General features: G+C 39.5%; 1 protein-coding gene across 1 annotated transcript in view; it reads left to right on the top strand.

Annotated features, from left to right (window-relative positions):
* farsb (phenylalanyl-tRNA synthetase subunit beta) overlaps positions 1 to 21,103 on the top strand; it is a 75,553-nt gene that overhangs the window by 11,412 nt on the left and 43,038 nt on the right. Inside the window, exons 3-5 of the mRNA XM_028794407.2 lie at positions 6,561 to 6,715; positions 9,008 to 9,080; positions 9,284 to 9,399. Of these exons, the coding sequence (XP_028650240.1) occupies positions 6,561 to 6,715; positions 9,008 to 9,080; positions 9,284 to 9,399 (344 nt within the window). The remainder of the gene's footprint in view (positions 1 to 6,560; positions 6,716 to 9,007; positions 9,081 to 9,283; positions 9,400 to 21,103) is intronic.

The raw sequence follows: 21,103 nt of genomic DNA, 5'->3' as shown, positions 1-21,103 counted from the left end.
CCGCTCTTGTATTTTTCTTGGCCTGCCAGATCTGGATTTAACAGCAACTGTGCCTGTGGCCTTCCATTTCCTGATTACATTCCTTATAGTTGAAACTGACAGTTTAAACCTCTAAACAATCTTTGTTTTCAGATCTTTTGAGAGTTGCTTTGAGGATCCCATGCTGTCACTCTTCAGAGGAGAGTCAAAGGGAAGCACAACTTACAATTCGCCACCTTAAATACCTTTTCTCATGATTGGACACACCCGTTTATGAAGTTCAAGGCTTAACGAGTTAATCCAACCAATTTGGTGTTGAAAGTAATCAGTATTGATCAGTTACATGCATTCAAATCAGCAAAATTACATGGGTACCCAAATTTTTGCACAGCCAGTTTTTCACATTTGATTTAATTTCATACAACTAAATACTGCTTTACTAAAAATCTTTGTTCGGAAAACACCCCAGTACTCAGATGTTCCTAGGAAATGAAAGACATACCACTGTTATCTTTTTTGTTGAAAGTAGAGTAAATTATTATGCAGGCTGAGAGGGGTTCACAAACTTTTTCATATGACTGTGTGTATATACAGGTGCTGGTCATAAAATTAGAATATCATGACAAAGTTGATTTATTTCAGTAATTCCATTCAAAAAGTGAAACTTGTATATTAGATTCATTCATTACACACAGACTGATGTATTTCAAATGTTTATTTCTTTTAATTTCGATGATTATAATTGACAACTAATGAAAGTCCCAAATTCAGAATCTCGGAAAATTAGAATATTGTGAAAAGGTTCAATATTGAAGACACCTGGTGCCACACTCTAATCAGCTAATTAACTCAAAACACCTGCAAAAGCCGTTAAATGGTCTCTCAGTCTACTGTAGTTCTGTAGGTTACACAATCATGGGGAAGACTGCTGACTTGACAGTTGTCCAAAAGACGACCATTGACACCTTGCACAAGGAGGGCAAGACACAAAAGGTCATTGCTAAAGAGGCTGGCTGTTCACAGAGCTCTGTGTCCAAGCACATTAATAGAGAGGCGAAGGGAAGGACAAGATGTGGTAGAAAAAAGTGTATAAGCAATAGGGATAACCGCACCCTGGAGAGGATTGTGAAACAAAACCCATTCAAAAATGTGGGGGAGATTCACAAAGAGTGGACTGCAGCTGGAGTCAGTGCTTCAAGAACCACCACGCACCGACGTATGCAAGACATGGGTTTCAGCTGTCGCATTCCTTGTGTCAAGCCACTCTTGAACAAGAGACAGCGTCAGAAGCGTCTCGCCTGGGTTAAAGACAAAAAGGACTCAACTGCTGCTGAGTGGTCCAAAGTTATGTTCTCTGATGAAAGTAAATTTTGCATTTCTTTTGGAAATCAAGGTCCCAGAGTCTGGAGGAAGAGAGGAGAGGCACAGAATCCACGTTGCTTGAGGTCCAGTGTAAAGTTTCCATAGTCGATGATGGGTTGGGGTGTCATGTTATCTGCTGGTGTTGGTCCATTGTGTTTTCTGAGGTCCAAGGTCAACGCAGCCGTCTACCAGGAAGTTTTAGAGCACTTCATGCTTCCTGCTGCTGATGAACTTTATGGAGATGCAGATTTCATTTTCCAATAGGACCTGGCACCTGCACACAGTGCCAAAGCTACCAGTACCTGGTTTAAGGACCATGGTATCCCTGTTCTTGATTGGCCAGCAAACTCGCCTGACCTTAACCCCATAGAAAATCTATGGGGTATTGTGAAGAGGAAGATGCAATACACTAGACCCAACAATTCAGAAGAGCTGAAGGCCACTATCAGAGCAGCATGGGCTCTCATAACACCTGAGCAGTGCCACCGACTGATCGACTCCATGCCATGCCGCATTGCTGCAGTAATCCAGGCCAAAGTTCCCCAACTAAATATTGAGTGCTGTACATGCTCATACTTTTCATGTTCATACCTTTCAGTTGGCCAACATTTGTAAAAATCTTTTTTTTGCATTGGTCTTAATTGATATTCTAATTTTCCGAGATACTGAATTTGGGACTTTCATTAGTTGTCAGTTATAATCATCAACATTAAAAGAAATAAACATTTGAAATACATCAGTCTGTGTGTAACGAATGAATCTAATATACAAGTTTCACTTTTTGAATGGAATTACTGAAATAAATCAACTTTGTCATGATATTCTAATTTTATGACCAGCACCTGTGTGTATATATATATATATATATATATATATATATATATATATATATATATATATATATATATATATATTAGTATTTAACAATTTTTCTTCTTTTTTACTTTTGCCTCCATATTTGTAATTTTCAATTTCCCAGCATATACTACATTTAACAGTTTAACAGTGCTGTGTTTAGGATATGATTGTACAGCCCTTCTGACATACAGTGGCATGCAAAAGTTTGGGCACCTTTGTTTAAAATGTCTGTTTCTGTGAATAGTTGAGTGAGCATAAGATGAACTGATCACCAAAAGACAAAGTTAAAGGTGACATTTATTTTCAACATTTTATGCAAGATTAGTGTATTGTTTTTGTTTTGTACAATTTTACAGTCAAAAAAGTAATGGAGCACCATGTAAAGGTTTGAGCACCCCAAGATATTTGAGTCCTCAGATAACTTCTCCCAAGTTCTCAGACCTTAATTAGCTTGTTAGGGCTATGGCTTGTTCACAGTTATCAATAGGAACCCACAGTTGATGCAAAGCTGTATAAATTCTCTGACTCCTCAAACCTTGTCCAAACAATTAGCAGGCATGGGCTCCTCTAAGTAGCTGCCTAGTACTCTGAAAAATAAAATAATAGATGTTCACAAAGCATGTGAAGGCTACAAGAAGATAGCAAGGCATTTTCAGGTACCTGTTTCCTCACTTCGTAGTGTTATTAAGAAATGGCAGTTAACAGAAATGTTGGTAGTCAAGTTGAGGTCCTGAAGACCACCTGAACAAATATCACTTTAATGGTACAGTCAGCAAAAGAAAATGTTTCCTGCATCCTAGCCACAAAACTCAGTTCCTGAAGTGAAACAAGCCAAATGCATTTTGGAAACAAGTCCTTGAACTTTTTGACCAAGTGTGCAAAGGTATGTTTGGAGAAAAAAGGGTGCAGAATTCCAGGAAAAAAACACCTCACCATTTATTAAGTATCGGGGTGTATTGATCATGCTTTGGGTTTCTGTTGCAGCCAATGATACAGGGAACATGTTATTGTTAGAAGGAAGAATGGATTCAGATAAATACCAGCAAATTCTGGAAGCAAACATCACACCATCTGTAGTAAAGTTCATATGAAAAATAGGATGGGTCTTACAACAAGATAGTGTTCTGAAACACACCTCAAAAGGTACAATGGAATACCTCAAGAGGCGCAAGCGGTTGTTTTTGCCATGGCCCTCATAGTCTCCTGGCCTAAACATAATTGAAAATCTATGGATATATCTCAAAAGAGCAGGGCATTCAAGACGGCCCAAGAATCTTGCAGAACTAGAAACCTTTTGCAAGGATGAATGGGCGAAATTACCCCAACTAAGAACTGAAAGATTCTTAGCTGGCTACAAAAAGCGTTTACTTGACAAAGGGGGTCTTGCTTCAGGCTTTATTAATTTTTTTTGTGTTGTTTTGTACCTGTGGAAATAAAAAATGTAATCTTGCTTAAAATATTAAAGAAATGTGTCATCTTTAATTTTATGCCTTTTGGTGATCAGTTCATCTTCTGATCACTTAACTATTCACAGTAACAGACAATTTAAACAAGGTTGCCCAAGCTTTTGTTTGCCACTGCATAAACAGGGCTTCACCATGATGTAGTGGACAGAATGGACAATTACAATTAATCACTATGTCTAAAAAAGCATGGACAGGACAGGACATGGCATACTGAAACCCACACCAAAACACATGCCTCTATTCTATGAATTAAGTTACATGTAGACAGTCTTCAGGGCGCATGCAGAATTTCCAGTTAAGCAGTATGTTTAGGCAACTGTGTTTCTTTGATCATACATATATGTAGGAAACATGATAATATTGAAGCACAAGAGTAAAAAGCTCACAAAGTCCTCGTAATTTTAGTATAATTTTAATTCACTACATACATTACAATGAATGAAATATGGGTGTTCATTTAAACTCCAGGCTGCAAAGATGGAGAAGTGTGTATTTATTTTACTTAATAAAATTACAAAATAATGAATAGGTTACATAATTTACTCTACTTTAGCAACAAACCCTTTCTCTGCATAGTAACACAACCAAAACACATTTAAAATGGATTTATTGAATTAGCAGATATATCAATGTTGATCAATGTTAGTGTAAACTGTAAATTTGCTCAGTAGTATTTGGAGTACTTTTAAACTAGGTATTTCTACCAAAGCCTTGAAAAATGCATCTTACAAAAGTAACATTGCCGGTTAATGTAAATACAGGAGTCACCATGTCTTTCAAACACTCATTATTTTTACAATATAATAATATTTCAAAGTAGAAAATCCTTTTCAGAATAAAAGTATGGGTATCTCTCCCACTATAAAATCTTCCATATGTCTTTTCAAATTTGTTGGTTTAAAGAAGAATATTGCCAGCACAAATACATTGTTATCTCAAGTAGAAAAACAAATGTTTTAAGTATTTCATTCAGAAATCGCTTGCTCTTGGTTGGATTTTTTCAATTGTTGTGTGCTTTCATTTGTGCTGCCTTGTTATACGCTACATGCTTTAATGGGTATGGTATAGTGTATATCAGAATTAATAGTAGGGCTGCATCACCATATTCCTTCAAAAGGAGACTCAAAAGCTAAGTTTCCAAAATAACATTTTTTATTTCGTTTAAAATTAACTTTCAGACATATCTGTTTATACTGCTCTTTTCTTTGCTGCTCCTAGCCTAGTTTTATTTTTATACTGACATAACAACTTTAAGTCAGAATTCTGATATACTTCTTCTTTCCACTGCTCCCATTAGTGGTTGCCACAGCAGATCATCTTTTTCCATATCCTCCTGTCCCCAGCATCTTGTAACATACAATAAATATTGCAAATAAAATTGAAAATGAACTGCTAAGGGATAGTTTTGCTATGCTTACAAGCCAACAGTATGCTAAATGTGTCAGAGACTTGCCTAAGTACTATGGAAAACTATCCCACACCATCAATTTCAAGTGAAGCTTACTTACATTTACATTAGATGAGGCCAACATAATTGAGTAAACATCAGTTAGGGGTCTGTTTTTGAAAATAGTAAAGACTAGGTTACAAAGTGAGTCATAAGAAGTGAAAAGTACTCTAAAACTTAAAGGTAAGCAAACATTAAGTCAATTCAGGCACTAAACTAGTAACTTTACGCTAAGCAACAAATGACCCTAGCATTAAAACCATCAGGTTGGAAGGGGTTTACAAAAATTAAGTAAGTTAAGGAAGGAAGTTAAGTAAATTCATTACAGATTTTGGTATTTGCTGCAAATTACAGTTGTTCGTTGTGCTTTATGTTTAAAGCTCTGGACCAGTGAATATTAATGAACATCGCATTAAACACCTTCTTAAATGCTTACATTTATTTCACATGGGTGTTTTTTTTATTTTTGAAGTTCATACATTTGTAAAAAGTGCTCGGAGTGAAACAAGCACTATGAATAGTTTCCCAGCATAAAACATACCTATATGTGTATGTGTCTTTTTTAACTTTAATTGGTTAAAAAAAATACACAGCAGTGTTTGTGAAGAATGACTGACTAAGTTACTGCAGTTGTGATCTGAATGCTTGAGTTTTGATGCAAATAGACATTACAACTTTACTCTTTACTGACATGTTCATAATATTCCAGTCAAATAAGTTTTCACATCCCAAGAGCCAGTTCCTATTTCCAAGATCTAATCTAACTGGATTTATTTTGTACATCCAACAGACATTTCACCCGACTTCCATTTTCTGTTTTGTGTGTGGTAAAACCCACACAACAGCTTTGTAGATTATGTTTAGGATGAATTATGTTGAGCTGTGTGGATCAACTGGCCAATAAGCTCCCTCTGTTGAACACCAACACCTGGCCGTACTCAAATAATGGATGCTTGCATCCCTGATCTGGGTACAAATTTATTGGGCTTTATATGAGCCATCATAATTATTATCCTACCCCTCCCTGAGACAGATTTGCTTAAGGTAAACTTGCCAATACCAGAAAGCTTTCAGTAGCAATCCTCTGAATGTCTGTTGCACACAAATACCACTAACCATGCCAAATTTTTGATCCTGGGAGCTATAGTAATACATGTTCACTTAGACAGAAATTTTGTATATCATTACATAGTTCTTTCTCTGTTAAGTACCGGTAAATTCTTGGAATTTCCTGTCTATGTATTAAAAAGTGATTGCCCTCATGAATTGATACATTTGTGTCATTATTAAATGTGTTACTTTCATCTTCTCGTATGTTACAGATGTAAGATGTATAAAGTACTGTACTTTATTTTTAAACTTATTAAAATTTAGTAATCAGTATGTATAAGTGTGTTTTACCTTTTTTTGTGAGTATCCTTTTTTTTTTTTTTTAAATACATTTCTAGACATCAGAGAAGGACATAATTGCTAAAGAACAGGGGACAGTGAAGGCAGAGGGTGCTTCAGATGATATTTTATACAAAATTGATGTTCCTGCAAACCGTTATGATCTCTTGTGTCTGGAAGGATTGAGCCTTGGACTTCAGGTTTTCAAAGAGAGGTAAGCAATCTCTTTAGTAGTCCTCTAGTATATTTTCTTAATAAAAGTTAATAAGCCAAAAGGGTAGTCTTGCTATTCATGAATTTAGATACGGGTAAATGATGTTAAAAATAAGTGTATTTTCAAGGTCCAGAATCACAAGATAATATGAAATAGGTTGCATTGTTTTGTATTAAATACATTTTTAAATGAAAACGTTGAATGGTTATATGTATGAAAAGGTCCTTTGATGGTCTGTCATCTCATTCAAGGATGGCTTCTCCCTTGTGCCTGATGGTTCTTTGATAGATTCTGGCTCCTCAGTGGCTCATTTTGAAAAAGCGAATTTGAAACCTGAATTTGAACACATGTTGTTTTAGACAATAATGACTACAGATGTTAAAATCCAAGAAATTTGGTAAATGTCAGAAACATTAGGCATATTTCTGGACTTAATGTCAAATTATGACAGCTCAAAATTTGCAGATTTAATTTCCAATGTCAGTTTGTGTATAATGCCGACGACAGGAAGGTTTTGCTAGTTATTTCATGTTTATGTAGCTGGTTGACGCCTAAATGTTGGGACGTGGGGTTTCAAATTTGCATCATGTGTCACTGTACACTCTCGATTGCTCGTTATGTTCTGGAAAGCAGCAGTTCAGCAGACACAAAGGGGGGTGGCTTGTGACTTACTTGTGGGTTCTGCTTATTTCTGTTTGTTTTTCAGCCCTTCTCTGCTAGAGTGATGTCTTAATTTTCCCAAATGAATGTATTCCAGCATAATTACTATAAAATGATAGAAAGATGATGACCTAGTTTGCTTAAAATTAGAATAAATAAATGCACCTTACAAGAAGAATTCAAATGTTTTTTAGAATCTGGAAGTCTGTGTTGTGTCAACATTTTAAATATTTCACTATCGTTGAACGATTATTTCACATTGAAACTTGGGGATGAGGAAGGGGTACCTCTTCTGAATAAGCTGTTGTAATGTTTATTTTAATGATGTGTGTGCGTGTGTGTGTGTGTGTGTGTGTGCGTGTGTGTGTGTGTGTGTAAAATCTTGAAGTAAAAAAAATAAAAAGTAAAAAAACCTAGATGTATTCCCCCATCACTGAAAAAATCATTAATATCAGTAAGATTGTTTTAGAGATGTTGTAAGCAAAAATAGTGGATGGTGGTTATGAAAAATGTTTTATTTTTTTCTTTGAGAATAATGAGTTAATATCTTCAGTATATATATATAAAATGCTAAGGGTTATATGTCACACAAAAACCTGCGAAACACTGAGCCTTGAACCTTGATTTTGGTCTTAAACAGCAGCTTGTGAAGTGATATGTGTAAAGAGACCAAGAAATGGAGGTGCAGTGGTGCAACTACATACCCTGGCTAACAGGAAAAAAATAGCAGACCGGGTACATGAAATTTCAGAACACGCATGTTCGTTATTCCTTATCACTACATTCTATGCATTGTACCTCCGGAGGAGTGGTCATTGTTTCATTTGGTTGTCAGCTGTCCAGTGTACACAGTCTGCCCTCTGACTAACGAGAAAATCAAACATTTTGATTTTATCCTAGCCAGTCACCGACTAGTTGGTCTCAGCCGTTAGGCATGACAGTCAACTTCACTGGAGCTCGCTGTCAACAGCCTCCAACTGGCTAAGATTAGCTAAGATTATGTAAATGAAGTCTACAACCAAAAATCACTGGAAAAGGAGTGTAATGTGACATAAGCCTGTTCAGCCATTTCATATCCTTCTTTACTTGTGCTATTTCTAATTGAAAATGTGAGGTGCATTACTAAAGAAAAGCTTGCTCACTATCCAAACTCAGACAAGCAGTGTCTGTCTTAATTAAAGGGCAAAATAAAAAGGCCTGAATTCATTGAAGCAGCTTTCTTGCCATTGGTCTAACTACACCTATTCTGTTTTCTCAGTTTATTACTCCACCTTCATTTAAAAGCCAATTTTTCCCATTTCTTGCTCTGCTAGTGTCTGTTTACAGGAAGCTCTCACAGCAGGCTCAACTACCGTAATACCTAGTGTAAAGGAGCACTTAGAACTAGATTACCATAAAGTTTAGAAAAATGATGTTGGGGAAAAAAATAATTTTTGTGATTGGTGAATTTACTGATCATTTTTTACAGTGAAAGTCATTGGTGGCATAATGGTTGGAGCATCACTAGTTAGTAAAACTAATGACTATAATGTAGTTTTGTCCACTTCTCTTGCTGTCACCCAGTAGAGGCAGCAGCTGTTAAGGCTTTATAGTTTATCTAATTAATGTTTTTTTTCTTTCTTCTTCAAATAGGTGTGAACCTCCCAGATTCAAGAGGGTTGTTCCAGCTAATGGGGACCTTCAAAGACTCCTTATTACTGAAGAAGTTAGTAATAACTTACACATTTTGAATGTTAATGTTTCCAAAAAATGTTTGGAATTAATATTTTCTTGCTGTTGTCTTTGGTCAAAACAACTTAAACTGTGCATTTTAACATTTCATTTTCTATGACAACTAAACAATATGCATAATTAGCAGTTTTATCAAAAATGTTTTGCTTTTTTTTTTTTTTTTTTTAATATTTTCAGACTGCTCAAGTGCGCCCACATGCTGTGGCCGCAGTCTTGCGAAACATCAGTTTCAATCAAGAACACTATGAGAGTTTCATCGAGTTACAAGAGAAATTGCACCAGAATGTATGCAGGTTGGTTCTTTAAAATATGAAATATTTATACTTTTAAGATAGGAAAACACCAAATATAATGGAAGCAACATGATAAGAATCAGTACATATTTCTTTTTTTCTTTTCCTAGTGATTTTTCCATAATAACAGAAAATCAACCATTCATATATAGTGCTTTTCTTGAGTAAAATATTGAAGACGCTTATTTTCCTACACATATTCTCTAAGTTATAACAGTTAGGTCTTCTTTATTATCTCCTGTGAGAATTAAATCTTCCCTTGTAATTAGATATAAATTCAAGTGACTCAAAGGGGCTATGCTGTATTAAGCAGACCTAGCATAAGCTTCTTATCTTAAGGTTCCTGAGACAGGTAGTTTAAGGATTTACGGATTAATTTAAGGACTAATAATAATAATAGTAATAATAATAATATGTTTTATTTATATAGCACTTTTCCCATGCTCAGTAGCTGGTAGCTGACATTTAAGAGAACAAATAAATACAAATGTATTTTGGAGCCTTAAAAAGGGTTAAAATTGTTTACAGAGAAATCATGAAAAGAGAATAGACTATAGAGATGCCAGTGCTATGCCATGAGTCATCATAGCTGATCTGTACCATGCTGTACCTGCCATACTCAGTCAAAGACTAAAGTTGTACTACATACAAATTTTTCAATTGTTTGCAAACTGAAAAGTAATGTTATTAGGTGAGTAATTTATGGTTTTGAGCTGCAAAGAAAATATTTTTTTTATTTGACAATGAGTCATTTTTATCCATTGTTCTATCAAATTCATAAGAATGTTAACTTTGTTAGTGTTATTAGAAGGAGGGCACAATTTATTTTGACAGTAGCAGGTGGTGAATGACATGATATTCCCATCAATGTATTACAAACATCTTAATTTGTGTACAGTGTTCATTAATTCATTATTTGTCTGGATTCATTCAGTTCTGTGTATGTATGATGGCTTACCCCAAAATCAGCTGCAAAACTGGAGCCAACCCTGGAAGACCTGCAAGTCTGTTGCAGGGCAAACTCATGCACATATCTGCACTCTTTTATAGAAAAATAAAGAGAGTTTTAACTTCGTTAATTCTGAAAATGATGAATATGTAAGGTTTCCACTTTATTTTCCTTGCCTTTGTTTGTAGGAGGGTGCTTAGTCCTGTAAAAAGTTATGAATACGTAAGGTTTCCACTTTATTTTCCTTGCCTTTGTTTGTAGGAGGGTGCTTAGTCCTGTACACTTATGCAGGGACAATTTTGTCAATTTTAATCTGACAGGTACAGTCATGGCCGAAATTATCGGTACCCCTGGAATTTTCCCAGAAAATGCACCATTTCTCCCAGAAAATTGTTGCAATTACAAATGTTTTGGTATGCACATGTTTATTTCCTTTATGTGCATTGGAACAACACAAAAAAACAGAGAAAAAAATCCAAATCTGACATAATTTCACACAAAACTCAAAAACCGGGCAGGACAAAATTTTTGGCACCCTCAACTTAATATTTGGTTGCACACCCTTTGGAAAAAATAACTGAAATCAAGCGCTTCCTATAATCATCAACAAGCTTGTTACACGTCTTAACTGGAATTTCTGACCACTCTTCTTTTGCGAACTGCTCAAGGTCTCTCAGATTTGAAGGGCGCCTTCTCCCAGCAGCAATTTTGAGATCTCTCCATAAGTGTTCAATCAGATTTAGATCCGGACTCATTGCTGGCCACTTCAGAAATCTCCAGCGCTTTGTCTTCAACCATTTCTGGGTGCTTTTAGAGGTATGTTTGGGGTCATTGTCCTTCTGGAACACCCATGACCTCTGACGCAGACCCAGCTTTCTGACACTGGGCCCTACATTGCGCCCCAATATCTTCTGGTAGTCTTCAGATTTCATGATGCCTTGCACACAGTTAAGGCATCCAGTACCAGAGGCAGCAAAACATCCCCAAAACATCTTAGAACGTCCACCATGTTTGACTGTAGGTACTGTGTTCTTTTCTTCGTAGGCCTCATTCCATTTTCTGTAAACAGTAGAATGATGAGCTTTACCAAAAAGCTCTACCTTGGTCTCATCTGTCCACAAGACGTTCGCTCAGAAGGATTTTGGCTTCCTCTAGTACATTTTGGCAAACTCCAGTCTAGCTTTTTTATGTTTCTGTGTCAGCAGTGGGGTCCTCCTGGCTATCCTGCAATAGCGTTTCATTTCATTCAGATGTTGACGAATAGTTCGAGCTGACACTGTTGCACCCTGAGTCTGCAGAACAGCTTGAATATGTTTTGAAGTTGATTGGGGCTGTTTATCCACCATTCGGACTATCCTTCGTTGCAGTCTTTTATCAATTTTTCTCTTCCGTCCACGTCCAGGGAGATTAGCTACAGTGCCATGTGTTGTGAACTTCTTGATTATGTTGCGCACAGTGGACAAAGGAACATGAAGATCTCTGGAGATGGACTTGTAGCCTTGAGATTGTTGATATTTTTCCACAATTTTTGTTCTCAAGTCCTCAGACAATTCTCTGCTCTTCTTTCTGTTTTCCATGCTTAGGGTGGCACACTCAGACACACAGCAGAAAGGTTGAGTCAATTTTTATCCATTTTAACTGGCTTCAGGTGTGATTGCTATATTGCCAGCACCTGTTTCTTGCCACAGGTGAGTTCAAACGAGCATCATATGCTTGAAATAAAATGATTTTCCCACAATTTTGAAAAGGTTCCAATAATTTTGTCCGGCCCATTTTTGGAGTTCTGTGTGACATGATGTCCGATTTGGCTTTTTTTCTCTGTTTTTTTGTGTTGTTCCAATGCACATAAAGGAAATATACCTGTGTATACCAAAAGATTTGTAATTGCAACAATTTTCTGGGAGAAATGGTGCATTTTCTGGGAAAATTCCAGGGGTGCCGATAATTTCGGCCATGATTCAGCCATCTATGACTCAGGCGCCGTCGTAAGTGGCAGCCATTCCAGCAGCTCTGAGTATGACTTTATTTTTCTACCTTTTTCTCTATTTCACTGTTAACTCCTACCACTTTTTTTATGTGGACTCGTTCCCTGGACAGTGTTTACTACTTGGACATGGATTTTTACATGCCGAGACTTGTCTATTCAAGCAGTCAACTTCAATCACTGAGTACAAGTGCCCGTGCCGGTGTGGTTCCCTATTTACCTGACGAGGTAAGAAGGCGGTATCGTGGCAGCAGAGCCGGTGCTAAGATAAAAGCCAAACGTTTAGCAAGAAAGTGGCGCTACAAACCTTCGGTGCCTTCTGTGATCCTGGGAAATGTGAACTCACTACCAAATAAAATCGACGAACTGGCTGCGCTGGTGAAAAATGTCAGGACCTACAGAGAATGCAGTTTGTTGTGTTTTAGTGAAACGTGGCTAACAACTAACATCCCAGATGCTAACGTGGAGCTACCTGGGTTTAGCACAGTTAGAGTGGACAGAGATGCAAGTACCTGCGGGAAACAGAAAGGAGGAGGACTCGAACTCTGTGTCAATACAAGATGGTGCAGCTCTGGACATGTTAACGTTAAAATCTCCACTTGCTGCAGGGACATCGAATTATTGGCCATAAGTCTGTGTCCCTATTACTTGCCCAGAGAGTTTGGACACGTCATTGTTGTTATTGTTTACAGCGCTCCTCGGGCGAACGTGGAGATAGCGGGTAACGTCATCCATTCCACAGTTGCTAAATTACAAGCACAGCACCCCGAGGCGCTCGTGCTAATCGCTGGAGACTTTAACCATGTAACGCTGGACAAAACATTACCTGCCTTCTCCCAGTATGTGGATTGTAACACCCGGGGAAATAGGACTATTGACCTACTGTATGCAAACGTTAAAGACACATACAGCTCCACCCCGCTGCCTGTGCTTGGGAAAGCAGATCATAACCTGGTTCTGCTTCAGCCTCACTACAAACCAAGAGTGAGGGAGCTACTGTACCTACAACCACACGCTCATTCAGGAAGTGGTCCCCTGAGGCAGAGCAGGCTCTGAGAGACTGCTTTGGAACTACGGACTGGGATATCCTGCAGGGATCATATAGTGAGAACATTGAGGAGGTTGTTGACTGCACTACTGACTACATTAACTTCTATATGGGCATTGTAGTTCCAGTAAGAACAGTAAGCTGCTATGCTAACAACAAGCCAAGGATTACAAGTGACATCAAGGGCCTTTTGAACCAGAAGAAAAGGGCTTTTAAAGGCGGTGATCAGCATGAGCTCAAGCGCATGCAGAAGGAACTCCGAGTCCCGCGAAGGAGCAGTACAGTTGAAAGCTGGAGCAGAAGTTGCAGAATAACAGCATGAAGGAAGTGTGGGATGGGATGAAGATCATCACTGGCTGCAGCTTGAAGCGGGGTGCCTCCATCGAGAGAGACGTGGAGAGAGCAAACCAGATGAACAACTTTATTAACAGGTTTGACCACCCTAACCCACTCTCACCTTGGAGTACTGCACCCTCCACCCATCCTTCTGCTTATACCAGCATAGGTGAGAGTTTACCCCAACCCACAATTACAGCAGCCCAGGTAAGCAGAGAGCTGAGGAGACTTTGTGCCAGCAAAGCAGCGGGTCCAGATGGAGTATCGCCACGACTGCTGAAGGCCTGTGCGTTGGAGCTGGGGAGTCCTCTACAGTGCATGTTCAACCTGAGCCTGGAACAGGGGAGAGTTCCGAGGCTTTGGAAAACATCTTGCATCACCCCAGTCCCAACGGTATCACGTCCAGGTGAGCTGAATGATTTCCGGCCTGTCGCTGTGACGTCACATGTGATGAAGACCATGGAGCAGCTGCTGCTTCACCACCTGAGGCCACAAGTCCACCACGCCCTCGACCCTCTGCAGTTCGCATACCAGGAGAAGGTGAGAGCAGAGGATGCCATCATCTATATGCTACACCGATCCCTCTCCCACTTGGACAGAGGCAGTGGTGCTATAATAATTATGTTTCAACACCATCCAACCTCTGCTCCTTAGGGTCAAGCTGACAGAGATGGGAGTACAGTAATCCCTTACTATATCGCGCTTCGCCTTTCGCGGCTTCACTCCATCGCGGATTTTATATGTAAGCATATTTAAATAAATATCGCGGATTTTTCGTTGCTTCGCGGGTTTCTGCGGACAATGGGTCTTTTAATTTCTGGTACATGCTTCCTCAGTTGGTTTGCCCAGTTGATTTCATACAAGGGACGCTATTGGCAGATGGCTGAGAAGCTACCCAGCTTACTTTTCTCTTTCTTTTGCGCTGACTTTCTCTGATCCTGACGTAGGGGGATTGAGCAGGGGGGCTGTTCGCACACCTAGACGATAGGGACGCTCGTCTAAAAATGCTGAAAGATTATCTTCACGTTGTGATCTTTTGTGCAGCTGCTTCCTGAAACGACATGCTGCACGGAGCTTCTCATACTTAAAAGCTCGAAGGGCACGTATTCATTTTTGATTGAAAAACAAACTCTGTCTCACTTTGTCTGCTCCTGACGGAGGGGGTGTGAGCTGACGCCTTCAACAGGTTTGAGCCGCGGTGCTTCACATACTTAAAAGAAAAACAGCCCTATTGATCTGTTTGCTTTTCTCTCTATCTCTGTGACAGTCACTGTTCCTGACAAGCACTCCTTTGAAGAGGAAGATATGTTTGCATTCTTTTAATTGTGAGACGGAACTGTCATCTCTGTCTTGTCATGGAGCACAGTTTAAACTTTTGAAAAAGAGACAAATGTTTGTTTGCAGTGTTTGAGTAAAGTTCATGTCTCTCTACAACCTCCTGTGTTTCTGCGCAAATCTGTGACCCAAGCATGACAATATAAAAATAACCATATAAACATATGGTTTCTACTTCGCGGATTTTCTTATTTCGCAGGTGGCTGTGGAATGCAACCCCCGCGATGGAGGAGGGATTACTGTAGATTCATACCTGGTAGCATGGATTGTGGAGTATCTTAAAGACAGACCTCAGTATGTGCATCTCGGGAACTGCAGGTCTGACATTGTGGTCAGCAACACAGGAGCGCCGCAGGGGACTGTACTTTCTCCGGTCCTGTTCAGCCTTTATACATCGGACTTCCAGTGCAGCTTGGAGTCCTGCCACCTGCTGCATCAGGAGTGGGCAGGAGGAGGAGTACAGGAACCTAATCAAGGACTTTGTTAAATGGTGCGACTCAAACCACCTACAACTGAACACCAGCAAAACCAAGGAGCTAGTGGTGGATTTTAGGAGGCCCAGGCCCCTCATGGACACCGTGATCATTAGAGGTAACTGTGTGCAGAGGGTGCAGACCTATAAATACCTGGGAGTGCAGCTGGATGATAAATTGGATTGGACTGCCAATACTAATGCTCTGTATAAGAAAGGACAGAGCCTACTATACTACTTAGAAGGCTGGCATCCTTCAACATCTGCAATAAGATGCTGCAGATGTTCTACCAGACGGTTGTGGCAAGCGCCCTCTTCTATGTGGTGGTGTGCTGGGAGGCAGCATAAAGAAGAGAGACGCCTCACGCCTGGACAAACTGGTGAGGAAGGCAGGCTCTATTGTAGACATGGAGCTGGACAGTTTGACATCTGTGGCAGAGCAACGGGCACTGAGCAGGCTCCTGTCAGTCATGGAGAATCCATTGCATCCACTAAACAGTATCATCGTCAGACAGAGGAGCAGCTTCAGCGACAGACTGCTGTCACTTTCCTGCTCCACTGATAGACTGAGGAGATTGTTCCTCCCCCACACCATGCGACTCTTCAATTCCACCCGGGAGGGTAAACGTTAACATTATACAAAGATATTGGGGGTATTTTCTGTACGTTGCTTAAATCATCCGAGATCAGATGGCTCATCTTGGATGAGTTAATGCCAGTGAAACTCATCCGGGATAAGTCGGTTTTTCAAACGCAGCCGTGTAGTAGATTAGTCTAGCTGGATCTAATCATCTGAGATGAATGCGCGCACCCGCGCTGATTGAAAAGCCCATATATATTGAGTCTAGAAAACATGATCAGCAAGTCTTTGATAGGCTATAGCAAAATGAAGAAAGAACGGGTGCATTTTTTTTCACACAAGCAGAGCAAGACCTTTTATTCGAAGGACATGAAGAATTTCAAGATTTAATATGCACAAAGGGTAACACTGCAAAAGCAGCCCAAACCAGAAAAGACAGCTGGCAAAAAGTGGCCGACAAATTAAACACTAAGGAGTGTGCATTGTACTTACTGAATGCAGCGTTTCATTTCATATGTGTCAGATTAATTAGATAGATAGATAGATACTTTATTAATCCCAAGGGGAAATTCACATTTAATTTATTAAATATGCATGTAAATTCATATTTAATATGTCATAATTCCAGATCAAACGTGAGCACAAGGAGAACATGGAGACAGGTTAAAGTGAAGTACAAGAATATACTTCAAACTGGTAAATATTGGTATATAACTATTTAAAGAATTGTTGACATAAAGAATCATATATACACTGGGTACGGAAAGTATTCAGCCCCCCTTCAATTTTTCAGTCTTTGTTATATTGCAGCCATTTGCTAAAATCATTTAAATTAATTTTTTTCCTCATTAATGTACACACAGCACCCCATATCGACAGACAAAAAAAAAATTTTTGAAATTGTTGCAGATTTATTAAAAAAGAAAAACTGAAATATCACATGGTCCTAAGTATTCAGACCCTTTGCTCAGTATTTAGTAGAAGCACCCTTTTGAGCTAATACAGCCAGGAGTCTTCTTGGGAAAGATGCAACAAGTTTTTCACACCTGGATTTGGGGATCCTCTGCCATTCCTCCTTGCAGATCCTCTCCAGTTCTGTCAGGTTGGATGGTAAACGTTGGTGGACAGCCATTTTTAGGTCTCTTCAGAGATGCTCAATTGGGTTTAAGTCAGGGCTCTGGCTGGGCCATTCAAGAACAGTCACAGAGTTGTTGTGAAACCACTCCTTCGTTATTTTAGCTGTGTGCTTAGGGTCATTGTCTTGTTGGAAGGTAAACCTTCGGCCCAGTCTGAGGTCCTTAGCACTCTGGAGAAGGTTTTTGTCCAGGATATCCCTGTACTTGGCCACATTCATCTTTCCCTCGATTGCAACCAGTCGTCCTGTCCCTGCAGCTGAAAAACACTCCCACAGCATGATGCTGCCACTGCCATGCTTCACTGTGGGGACTGTATTGGACAAGTGATGAGCAGTGCCTGGTTGTCTCCACACATACCGCTTAGAATTAAGGCCAAAAAGTTCTATCTTGGTCTCATCAGACCAGAGAATCTTATTTCTCACCATCTCAGAGTCCTTCAGGTGTCTTTTAGCAAACTCCATGCGGGCTGTCATGTGTCTTGCACTGAGGAGAGGCTTCCGACAGGCCACTCTGCCATAAAGCCCTGACTGGTGGAGGGCTGCAGTGATGGTTGACTTTCTACAACTTTCTCCCATCTCCTGACTGCATCTCTGGAGCTCAGCCAAAGTGATCTTTGGGTTCTTCTTTACCTCTGTCACCAAGGCTCTTCTCCCCCAGTAGCTCAGCTTGGCCGGACGGCCAGCTCTAGGAAGGGTTCTGGTTGTCCCAAACGTCTTCCATTTAAGGATTATGGAGGCCACTGTGCTCTTGGGAACCTTAAGTGCAGCAGAAATTTTTTTGTAACCTTGGCCAGATCTGTGCCTTGCCACAATTCTGTCTATGAGCTCTTCAGGCAGTTCCTTTGACCTCATGATTCTCATTTGCTCTGACATGCATTGTGAGCTGTAAGGTCTTATATAGACAGGTGTGTGGCTTTCCTAATCAAGTCCAATCAGTATAATCAAACACAGCTGGACTCAAATGAAGGTGATCTCAAGGATGATCAGAAGAAATGGAAAGCACCTGAGTTAAATATATGAGTGTCACAGCAAAGGGTCTGAATACTTAGGACCATGTGATATTTCAGTTTTTCTTTTTTAATAAATCTGCAACAATTTCAAAAATTCTTTTTTTTGTCTGTCAATATGGGGTGCTGTGTGTACATTAATGAGGAAAAAATTAATTTAAATGATTTTAGCAAATGGCTGCAATATAACAAAGAGTGAAAAATTGAAGGGGGTCTGAATACTTTCCGTACCCACTGTAATATAAAAAACATTAATTCTAAAGCTAATAAGAAGGCAGACAAGCAAAAAACAGGTGGAGGTCCACGCGGTCCAGACCTAACCCCTGCTGAAGAGTTGGCTATCCAGCAAAATGCCCATTGCCCTGTTAGTGAGGGCATTCCAGGGCAAAGCTCCTCCTCAGAACCAATGGCAGGATGCAGTGGTCACTTCATTTCAGGTAAAGGATGGTCATTGCATATATTTGTCATCGATGTGTGCCATAGGTATGTTCCATATAGCCCTCTTTTTTGTTGGGTCAGTTGCAAGGAATGTCATATCCCTAGAACCTGTGTCTGACCAACGAGATATTGACGAAGGTCAAATATTTGTTGAAGACACTGTCTGATTATTTGGATCTGCATACAATCCAGTGTCCCAATCACATTTGGAAATCCTGGGTAATGAGAATGTTAGGCTGATTGTGAGATTCTTCATGAAACTGTGGGTGTTTTTGCCTTTGTTTTACCTACCTGCAATGACATGAAACGCCACTTTTATTGTCTGCACACACAGGTGTCCAGGAAACACTATGAAAGCCCAAAGGAAATATTTCAGAGCTAAACAGATTTTATGAATTGCCTGGCAAACTGCACTTTTAGATAGATTTTTCCGCATTGCCTACAGTATATAAAAAAAGTGCCGCTTGCGAAAAACCTCAAAGCAATGCATACTGTCTATGTGGTTGTGAGAGCCCGACTTCGCCTAGTTTGACTTCGAATATAAGGTGCTAATAAATCTTTGAGGTACAATATTCCCCCTCGGCTATAGCGGCATCTTTCGAAAAGAATTTCCTCCGGGAGCAATAAAGGATCTTGCTGATTGCGCAAAACCCTCTCTATATGAAATTCTCTTCTTATAATTTGTGCACCAATATCAATTGGTCGCTCATTCATGAACGGTGAAGCCATGACTGAATGAATTCCATGCATTGACACTGATTAAGTGTGTGAGCTAATCCTTGTTTACATAGAAAAAACCTGCTCCGAGCAGGTTTGAGGATTTGGATGTGTTGCTATGACAACACATCCAGCAAGAGTTTCGAAAAACCGACAGATCCAGGATCATGCCAAATGGTCAACAATTACATCCGGCTAAACGAGTAATCCACGTATGAAAAATACAACCATTGTCTGTCTGTATACCTGCATTGTTATCACTAATTTAATATTTTCTTTATCGGTATGCTGCTGCTGGAGTATGTGAATTTCCCCTTGGGATTAATAAAGTAGCTATCTATATCTATCTATCTATCTATCTATCTATCTATCTATCTATCTATCTATCTATCTATCTATCTATCTATCTATCTATCTGATTGTATGTGTTTAAGATATGAGGGGCATACCAAACTCACTGGAGGAAACTGCAGACACCATACAGACAATGATTGGGCCCATTATTCAAACCCATGTTCTTGAAATCCCTGTGCCACTTGTATTAACTGTAATACTCTGCAAACTTATTAGTTTACTAAAACAAGTTTATTATTAAACATCCTTACATTTAAATAATAATAATACATTTTATTTATAATGCGCTTTATATTTTAGCAATCTCAATACACATGGCCCCATTATATATGTTCATATTATTCTTACTTAATTGCACAGACTCCTATAATTGAGTAAACTGACACTTGGGGTTTTGAGTTATACAAATACAATTAAAAACAAATAAAAAATAACAATACAAGTAAAATTGGTAGGTTTCAGATGCTGAATGATATTGAGGAGTGGTCAGCATACAAATCAAGTAAGTGTGTCCCCATCTATAGTCATAATGCAACCTCTTTCTTTTTTCTCTACTATCCCTATATCTTGTGAGAGCTAGCCCGAACACCATCAGACAGACACCGCAGTTCTAAAAAACACACAGTTTATTTACAAATTAAAGTCCCGCACACACACAGTGCTCTCGCACCAGTCACACTTACACGGGCCTTTAAACGTCCGTGGGCCACCTTTCTTCCTCTCACTGGAGCTTCATCCTCCTCCTGCACCCGACTCTGGCTCCTTACTTGTTGGAAGGCATCCCCTTTTATGATCACCCGTATGTGCTCCAGGTGCTCGCTGATGTCCTTCCGCATGAGCACCTGGAAGCACTCCGGGCATCCTTGAAAGGTCCTCCATCAACCCTCCCAGGTGTGGCGGAAGTGCACATTTCCTGGGCTCTATGAGGCTCGGGGCGCCTCCTGGCGGTGGCCATGGGCCCCAATGGGTTTGAGCGTCCACGCTCCGTCCCCGTGGTCCCCACACGGCCTGGGGGATGTATAATCTGCCTCCCGGTCCTTCCAATCTTAAACTTTTTATTTTGCTGTTAATCACCAAAATGTCCTACTGCTTAAGAAATATAGCTTACTGTATATACCCCCGTATAAGTTGGGTCTTGAAACCTGAAAAATCCATCATAAAATCAGACCTCAACTAATATGCCCGCTCAAAAATATGACACATACATTTTTTTTTTTAACATGTTCTTGCTTTCTCCAATCTCGCACCAGTTTCTAAGACACATTGAATTTTGTTGCAGCAACACAGTTACCAATTTCTTTCACCACTTCAATGACTTTTAATTTAAAACCAGCTTCATATTTTCTTCT

Source organism: Erpetoichthys calabaricus, chromosome 2 (genome assembly GCF_900747795.2).
Source record: "Erpetoichthys calabaricus chromosome 2, fErpCal1.3, whole genome shotgun sequence".
NCBI classification, from domain to species: Eukaryota; Metazoa; Chordata; class Cladistia; order Polypteriformes; family Polypteridae; genus Erpetoichthys; species Erpetoichthys calabaricus.
This window is presented reverse-complemented; position numbering and strand designations above follow the sequence as displayed.